Consider the following 9,499-nt stretch of genomic DNA (forward strand, 5'->3'; position numbering starts at 1 on the left):
CCGTTGTTCACCAATACCTGAGTTACTCTTTCAAACTCTCTACTCACGTTGCTCCATTCAGAGCAGTGGGTAAGCGCTCGACGAATATAAGCATTGAGAACACTGGCTTTGTATCTTTGGGGGCACTCACTTCTACCGTTCAGGCATAATCCTCTGTTGGTGGGCTTGGTATATACGTTGGTGCTTAAAGAGGTTCCTGTTTTTGTTATTAGTACATCCAAGAATGGCAGACTGTTATTTTCACTATTTTCATGTGTAAATCGGAGTACTGACTCTCTCTCTAGGTGTCTTTTTAGGTCAATTAGTTCATCTGAGTCTTTTACTATTACGAATATGTCATCTACATAACGGCAGTATACAGTTGGTTTTTGTCTGCTACTGAAGACCCTATCTTCGATGGTTCCCATATAAAAATTAGCAAATAAAACTCCTAAGGGGGTGCCCATTGCTACTCCGTCAATTTGTAAATACATGTCTCCTTGTGGACTGATGAAAGGGGCTTCCTTTGTACATGCTTCGAGAAGACTTTTCAAGTGTGGCTCAGGTATGTCTAATTTGGGGGTGCTCTCGTCTCTGTATACTCTGTCCAGTATCATTCCTATGGTTGTGTCGACTGGGACGTTGGTAAAAAGGGATTCAACGTCCAGGGAAGCGATGATTCCATCGGGCTGGGTAGATTTGATCAATTCTAGGAAATCTGCTGATGATTGTAGACTAAACTTACTTGGAGTGTATGGAGTTAGGAGTTCATTGAGTTTCTTTGCCAGGTGATAAGTTGGGGTTGGTATTTGGCTGATTATAGGGCGTAGTGGGTTACCTGGTTTATGCGTCTTAACATTGCCGTAGGCATATCCTAAGCCATAGTCGCCTTGAAGTTTATTGAAATGCACACTACCATTCTTTGCGTTGATTGCTGTAATTGTTTTGTTTACTTTCCGCTTAAGGTCTTCTACGGGGTTCCTCGTGATTCGTTGAAATTTGGAGTCGTCACTTAGGATGTCGCTAATTTTGTTCATGTATTCATGGGTAGGAATCAATACATATGCTGCTGTTTTGTCGGCTTTTCTTATTGTTACGTCTTTCAGATTTTTTAGTTGTTTCGCTGCTTCTTTGAGTCGTGGGGTTAAGATTGTAGATGAATATGTTCCTCGTTTTTTCCCTGCTTCTGCAAGTAGTTCAGCTTGAAGTGTGTCAGTGGTGATGACTTTTTTGTTGTCTTCTAGCTTATGGATATCGTCCAGAAGCATTTCGATTTCCAGGCGTTTTTGATGCATCTTTGGTTTAGATAAGAATTGACAATTTAGACCAAGATTTAAGAGGTCTCGTTGGTCCTGGGTAAGATCATAAGAAGTCAGGTTAAAGTAGCCATCTTTAGGACGAGGGATTTTTAGCTGTCCACCGTTTAGGGATGTTAACTTACGGAGTGTCTTTGTTTCTACAAGAGTTTTATGTTGTTGTTTCAGGTTAAATAGTTCACTGTTGATGGTTTGCTTGAGTTGGATAGGGATGTCGTACTGGGTCCATTTGTTTAACAGATGCTCCGCCTGCTCTATAAAGGTTTGGAGGGCTTCCTTTTTCTTGTTTAGTTGATGCCGAATGAGCTCTTGCCTATACCTATAGGTAAACTCTGTATTGCGGACTGCTGGGTCATGTGGGTTTATATTGGTGTATACTGGCAGCAGGTTTTCTTTCAAACATGTTTCATTGAATATGACCGCATATTCTGTATTTATTATTTTCTGGTTTAGGGCTTCTATCCCTCTAACTATTTTCTTAGCATCAGGGCTTAATTGGAATAGGAGTTCTCCAAAACTCATTTTCGTACTTTTAAGGTGAAGAAAAGAAGTGATTTACTATAGAGTGTATTACACTTATTTGTATAATTTGCACGACGTTTCGAACCTCCATGGTTCATTCTCAAGTGAACAGACCTTACAATACTAGAGAAATGAGAACAAGAATACTTGCATAATAGACAAAACCCAAGATTCAAGAAGATTACAAATTCTTGAGGCAATTCACATAAGAATAGAGCGACGTACCATGAACACCCAAATCACGGAACTATTTACTCTACCCACCATGAGAGTAAGGACAAGACAAGAACATATCGATGCCAACACAGAAGACAATGGCCAACATAACAGGCCAATTACACTGGATTAATCTTTGTGTTTGGATAGGAGATGCCTCGTATGGGCCAATATGCCTTCTGCAGCCCCTATGTTTATCCCTTATGTATCCCCCCATGTTTTTCACCTTCATTGTATTATCACCTGACCTAATGCGGGTATAAAATCAACTAGTATTGTAAGATCTGTTCACTTGAGAATGAACCATGGAGGTTCGAAACGTCGTGCAAATTATACAAATAAGTGTAATACACTCTATAGTAAATCACTTCTTTTCTTCACCTTAAAAGTACGAAAATGAGTTTTGGAGAACTCCTATTCCAATTAAGCCCTGATGCTAAGAAAATAGTTAGAGGGATAGAAGCCCTAAACCAGAAAATAATAAATACAGAATATGCGGTCATATTCAATGAAACATGTTTGAAAGAAAACCTGCTGCCAGTATACACCAATATATATATATATGACAATGTCAGACCACGGAGGAAAAATGAAACAGGAAATTTCCTTAAGTACTTTCGTATATTAAATACATCTTCAGAAGGTGATTTTTCCTCCGTGGTCTGACATTGTCACATTCTTAATCACGTGTTTATTTTCGTGATATACACACATATATATATATATATATATATATATATATATATATATATATATATATATATATATATATATATATATATATATATATATATATACATATATATATATATATATATATATATATATATATATATATATATATATATATATATATATATATATATATATATATATATATAAGCTCCAAAAAACCCAGTATATAGGCAAGACAACAACATCTCTTTCTAGGCGTTTAACGATGCATAAGCAACAGGGCTCTATTAAGGAACATATAATCTCTTCCCACAACCAAACCATCGCCTGAGAAATCCTAGTAAACAACACAGAAATCATCGATAGATACAGCGATAGCAGGCGGCTTGACGTTTGCAAGGCACTACACATTAAGAAGTCAACACCAGCAATCAACAGCCAATTAATGCACAACTATATTCTACCCACCTCAAGACTCCGCTCCAATATAGAAGCATCAAGAAATATGGACCAATAGGCTTTCTACAATCACTTCCATTCAATATTTATTGTTTCGTGTTCTGTCTTGTGTTGATGAATTATATGATACGAAATTATATTATTACCTAATGTTTTATATTCGAAATGACTGTGGAGACAAATCCAGATTTTCTTCGCCGCCAAGTAATACTGTGTTGGAAAACTATTAAAAACTACAATTTGACTGACGATTAATATTTTCCATTTCCAGACACTTTTATCATTTTACAAAGTTAAACAAACTAAGATTTTTATCTGAATTACTAATAAGAGAGGATTGTCATGTAATTACCTGACACTTATTCACTTAACAGATTTGTTAAGTCGATGTGATATATAATAATTGCCTCTAATAATGTATTACATAAAACTATTTATAATATAAAAATATTTATTTTATAACTAGTTAGGACCCAATTGATGATAATGGTTGCTGGTAGTTTCCCAATTGGAGGTGATGGGTGCTGGTAGTGACCAAAGTGTAGGTGATGGGTGCTGGTAGTGACCAAAGTGAAGGACATAGGTGCTGGTAATAGCCCAAGTGTAGGTGATGGGTGCTGGTAGTGTCCCAAGTGTAGGTGATGGGTGCTGGTAGTGTCCCAAGTGTAGGTGATGGGTGCTGGTAGTGTCTCAAGTGTAAGTGATGGGTGTTGGTAGTGGCCCAATTGGAGGTGGTGGGTGCTGGTAGTGGCCCAATTGGAGGTGGTGCGTGCTGGTAGTGGCCCAAGTGTAGGTGATGGGTGCTGGTAGTGTCCCAAGTGTAGGTGATGGGTGCTGGTAGTGTCCCAAGTGTAGGTGATGGGTGCTGGTAGTGTCCCAAGTGTAGGTGATGGGTGCTGGTAGTGTCTCAAGTGTAAGTGATGGGTGTTGGTAGTGGCCCAATTGGAGGTGGTGGGTGCTGGTAGTGGCCCAATTGGAGGTGGTGGGTGCTGGTAGTGGCCCAAGTGGAGGTGATGGGTTCTGATAGTGGCCTAAAATAAGATAAAGGCTTGAGGTAGAGGCTCAGATGCAGGTGATGGGTACAGTTAGTGGGTCAGTTGGAGCAGATAGGTGCAGGTAACTGCTACTACTGTAACACTGACAGTAGTAGCTCTGGTAGCGATGGTTAGGGTGGTATCAATGCCAGCGATAGCTCTGGCAGTCATGATTGGGGTATTTCCAGTGACAGCGGTAGGTATGGTAGGGGTAGTAATATTGATCGTGGTAGTGATAGTAGTGATGGTTTGAGTAGCATCAGTGCCAGTGGTAGCTGTGGCAGTGATGGCTGGGGCAGTACCAAGTGACAGTGGTAGCTCTTGTAGTTATGTTAGTCGTATTACCAGTGCCAGTGGTAGCTCTGGTAGTGATGCCAGGGGTCGTACCGGTGACAATGGTAGCTCTAGTAGTAATGGCTGGGGTATTATCATTGCCAGAGGTAGCTTTGGTAGTGATGGAAAGGGTAGTAACAATGCCAGCGGAAGCTCTGGTAGTGATGGTTGGGGTAGTACCAATGCCATGGTAGCTCTAGTAGTGATATCAGGGGTTGTAATAGTGACAGTGGTAGTGGTAGTGATGGAAGGGGTAGTACCAGTGAAAGTGGGAGCTATGGTAGTGATTGTAGGGGTAGTACTATTGACAGTGGTAGCTGTGGTAGTGATAGTTGTGGTAGTAACAGTGACAGTGGTAGCTCTGGTAGTCATGGTTGTGGTAGTACTAATAACAGTTGTAGTGATGGAAGGGTTAATAACAGTAACAGTGGTAGCTCTAGTAGTGATAGTATGGCAATTGACAATGGTAGCGCTGGTAGTTATTGTTGCGAAAGTACCAGTGACAGTGGTAGCTCTGTTAGCGATGATAGGGGAATTACCATTGACATTGATAGCTATGGTAGTGATGTTTGGGGTTGTATCAGTGCCAGTTGTAGCTCTAGTAGTGATAATAGGGAGTAGTACTAGTGACTGTATAGCTCTGGTAGTGATGGTTGGGGTTGTAATAGTAACAGAGGTATTGATGGTTGAGGTAGTACTAGTGTCAGTGGTGGCTCTGGTAGGGGTAGTACCAGTGACAGTGGTAGCTCTGGTAGTGATTGTTGGGATAATCATAGTGATAGCTATGTTAGTGATAGGTGGTATCGTGCCAGTGATAGTTCATTTTCTACTTTGTTGAATAGAAATATTTAAATCAATTTTAATAAACTGATAATGACATTACTTCATCTCTCATATTCCAAATGACTGCGGACAAAAATCCAGGAAGTTTTCGCGGCTAAGTAATACTGTTTAAGCATGCTGTTAAAAACTACAACTTGCATGACAATTAATATTTTCAGTTTCCAGACACTTTTACCCTTTTACAAAGTTTAACAAACTAAGATTTTTCAGAATTGTTAATAAGAGAGGATTGTCATGTAATTACCAGACACTTATTCACTTAACAGATTTGTTAAGTCGCTGTAAAATATAATAGTTGCCACTGATAATGTATTACGTTAAACGATTTATAATGTAAACCTATTTATTTTATAACTGGTAGTGGCCTACGTGGAGGTGATGGGTGCTGGCAGTGGCCAAAGAGGTGGTTATGGATGCTAGTAGTGACTCAAGTGATGGTGATGGGTGTTGGAAGTGACCCAATTGGAGGTGGTAGGTGCTGGTAGTGACCCAAGTGAAGGTGATGGGAGCTGGTAGTTACCTAATTGAAGGTGATGGGTGCTGGTAGATGTTGAATTGGAGGTATTGGGTTGATGCTCAATTGGAGGTGATAGGTGCAGATATTGGCTCAAGTGAAGGTGATGGGTGCTGATATTGGCCCAAGATGAGGTGATGGGTTCTAATAGTGGCCTAAGAGAAGGTAATGGGTTGAGGTAAAGGCTCGAGTGTAGGTGATGGGTGCAGGTAGTGGTCCACGTGAAGGTGATGGATGCTGATAGTGGCTCAGATGGAGGTGATGGGTACAGTTAGTGGGTCAGTTGGAGGTAATAGGTGCAGGTAGCAGTAACACTGACAGTAGTAGCTGTTGTAGCAATGGTTAGGGTGGTATCAATGACAGCGTTAGCTCTGGTAGTCATGATTGGGGTATTACCAGTGACAGCGATAGGGATGATAGGGGTAGAAACATTGAAAGTGGTAGTGATAGTAACGATGGTAGGAGTAGTATCAGTGCCAGTGGTAACTGGGGCAGTACCAGTGACAGTGGAAGCTCTGGTAGTTATGTTAGTCGTAGTACCAGTGACAATGGTACCTCTGGTATTAATGGTATGGGTATTATCAGTGCCAGTGGTAGCTCTGGTAGTCATGGTTGTGGTAGTACCATTAACAGTTGTAGTGATGGAAAGGTTAATAACAGTAACAGTGGTAGCTTTGGTAGTGATAGCAAGGGTAGTACCATTAACGGTGGTAGCTCTGGTAGTGATTGTTGTGACAGTACCAGTGAGAGTGGTAGGTGTGTTAGTGATGATAGAAGCATTCCCAGTGACACTGATAGCTATGATAGTGATGATGTGTTGTAATCCACAAGTTAGTAGGAATTATTAGCTAGAGGATCATTACTACAACACTTAACGAATGATGATTGAAAGTACATGTAAGTAGACAGACTATGGATCACATATCTAAGAAAGGTCAATGGATTAAGACCGAAGCTGTTTAGCCAAATTAATAATTCCTGGAAAGAGGAATTATTCTTCGTCAGGCTTCTAGGATCAAGGTTACCGCTCTAGGGATAAGGTTAATCGGATTATACCTTCCTCGAGAGGCTTGGTGAAAAGATTGAGGCCATGGTTGGCTGGAGGCAGTCTTGTTGTGGAAGTTGAACTGGCAAGTCCTTCGAGGTCTCCGTTTGTGGCAGCAGCGAAGTGTAGCAGACAGCTATGTGAGAGCCTGTTGTGATCTTAGTGACCAAGTTAAGTCTGCAGTATGTGAGTATATAATGTAAGACTAACCGGGTGAGGAGCGTTGTAGTAATCATTCCGTATTAGGGACTTAGGCGGGAGTTACGAGTGTGTGTGGTGATCGCGGAGGTCAAGTGGTCTATGGGTATTGGAAGTGTATTGACCTAATAGAGTATGTTAATATATTATTATTTGTCAGAGTCTATTCTTTGTAATTAAATGACAAAACACGACGGCCTTTAAATACCTTCCATATGTTCATTCATTGTGTTCCAGTACAAACCTAGTGGTACGCCTCAAGGGTCTGGTGTGTGTAGGAGTACATGGTGGTAGTAACGGTTGCTGAGGCAAGGTGCTATGTGTTGTGTAATCGCTGTGTTCGGAATGAACCGGGGTTCAGCGTCACGACATATTTGGTGGCAGCGAAAACAGGTTTGGAACACTTTGAGAGATGAAGGAAGTGTGTTACTGGTTTAGTTGGTGAGGGAATGTTCGGGAATTGGTAGACGTCGGGTTGTGTTCAGGATGGTGGATATTGGAGTGAGGAAGGGAAGGTGTGTGGGCCAGTGAGTGGCCATAGTGGGGTGTGGGGCCAAGTGGAGTGGCCACGTTGTGCGGCAGGGAAAGGTCCCCTAAGGGGTGGAAACAGTAGTGTGGGGAACTGATAAGTGACGTTGTTAATGGTGGCTTAAAATTATAAGTGATTCTAGTGAGATTAAGGGAATAAGGCCAAGTAAGGTTACTGTACGACAAAGCGTCAAGCTGGTTCATACACGAGCACATAAGGGGCGAGTAGCCATGACGGGTACGGGTAGTAATAGGGGCGCCAGTGGCCAGGCCACGAGTAAGGTCGGTCAGGGTGAGAGTGGTGATAACACGGCGGCGTTGCTTACGGCGCAGGCGGCAGCGTCAGAGACAATTGGGCAGGTTGCACAGTGGTTGAAAAATGTGTTGAGCACGCATGAGACGACTAATGCAGGACCTAAGGTATATGGAGACATACCCACGTTTTGGGGCGCCAAACGGGATTCGAAAGGTCAGATACTGACGGATATTAGAACATTTTTCTTTGCTCTAGAGAAGGCGACTAGTGTGGGGTCATGGTCGGATCAGGCAAAGATTGCATTGGCATATTCCAAGGTGAAAGGGGAAGCAAAGACCCTGCTCAACTCGGCGGAAATTAGAGAAATAAATAGTTATAGCGAGTTTAAACAGGAACTGATAGATCATTACGATGTGCAGCACGATGCAGTAGAACTAAAGGCTCAGTTAGCTGCACTTAAACGAGAACCAGGGGAACAATTAAGGGCGTTTGGCCATAGAATAAGACTCTTGGGTGATGTGATTGAGCGGACGGAAACGCAGTTCACGGGGGTAGTAAGAGATTCTATGCAACGGAGTGTTTTTTTCGGTGCATTACCACGGGAAAGTGCGTTACACTGCAGGGAAGCTAAGTCTTTTAAGGAAGCGGTGAAACATGCAGTGTTTTGGGCAGAGAATAGCCCGACACATAAACTGACAGAGGATGACATCTTCAAGGAAGTGTCCCCTAAGGAACAGGCAAATCTTGCAGACACGCAAGAGAGACAGGCTCAGCTCTGGGCCCCAGTAGCTCAGCCAGTGGAGGATGGACCCGCGGCGGGGGTCACACATTCCAAGGGCAAGGGGCGAGGTGCTCCTCGACGTAACAATAATAAGGGCTGGGAGCCAAGGGTGTTCCAGGGACACAATACGAGTGGGGTATCGTGGGGACCCCATCAGGGTACTCGCGGGCAGCGAGGAGGCTATAATCAAGAGGCACGTGGAGGCAGGTTCACTCCTGCTCCACCACGATACACGCCTGCTCAGGGAGCAACAGGAATGTACCACCAGAACCAGGGTACCGGTAGAGGGTATCCCCGGGGAACGGGGTACACTGCGGGTAAACACGAGCCAGAACGACCTAAGCAGACAAAAGTGTGTAAGCTGTGTGGTGACGGTAGTCGCTTGGCCTGGCAGTGTAAGCTTTTTGTTCCGCCTAATTACCCAGTGTGTACAGTAGGGGGTGGCGGACAGTGGTTGTGTACCGTCGGGTCGGGTCATCCCATAAAGGTACATTTACGGTTAAAGGGCACTATCTATACAGCCTTGGTGGACACCGGTGCTTCCGTGTCCATCATGAGTCGTAGCGTGTTAGGATCAGACGTTAGGCTGATACCTAACAACAGGAGATTAACGGCGGTGGGGGATAATGCGTTGCGGGTGTTGGGTGAGACAACTGTGGATTTCCAGCTAGAAGATAGATGGTTTAAACATAGTTTTGTAGTAATACAGGATATAGGGCTGAAACATACCAACATTATCTTGGGAATTGATTTCCTCGAAAAATACTCATGTACCATAGCGTTCAGCGCAAGGGGGAATA

The 9,499-nt window shown here is 42.8% G+C and overlaps 2 protein-coding genes across 2 annotated transcripts; both read right to left on the minus strand.

Moving 5' to 3' along the window:
- Positions 1–4,528: 4,528 nt before the first annotated feature.
- Positions 4,529–5,308, minus strand: LOC123750135 (integumentary mucin C.1-like). Its single transcript, XM_045732257.2, has one exon. It carries the CDS (start codon positions 5,306–5,308, stop codon positions 4,529–4,531), a length of 780 nt encoding a protein of 259 aa, XP_045588213.1.
- An 854-nt stretch (positions 5,309–6,162) lies between these two features.
- LOC138359350 (uncharacterized) lies at positions 6,163–6,501 on the minus strand. Its single transcript, XM_069318488.1, has one exon. The coding sequence runs from the start codon at positions 6,499–6,501 to the stop codon at positions 6,163–6,165; it is 339 nt and encodes a 112-aa protein (XP_069174589.1).
- Positions 6,502–9,499: the final 2,998 nt, after the last annotated feature.

This window comes from Procambarus clarkii, chromosome 90, assembly GCF_040958095.1.
Source record: "Procambarus clarkii isolate CNS0578487 chromosome 90, FALCON_Pclarkii_2.0, whole genome shotgun sequence".
Taxonomy (NCBI): Eukaryota; Metazoa; Arthropoda; class Malacostraca; order Decapoda; family Cambaridae; genus Procambarus; species Procambarus clarkii.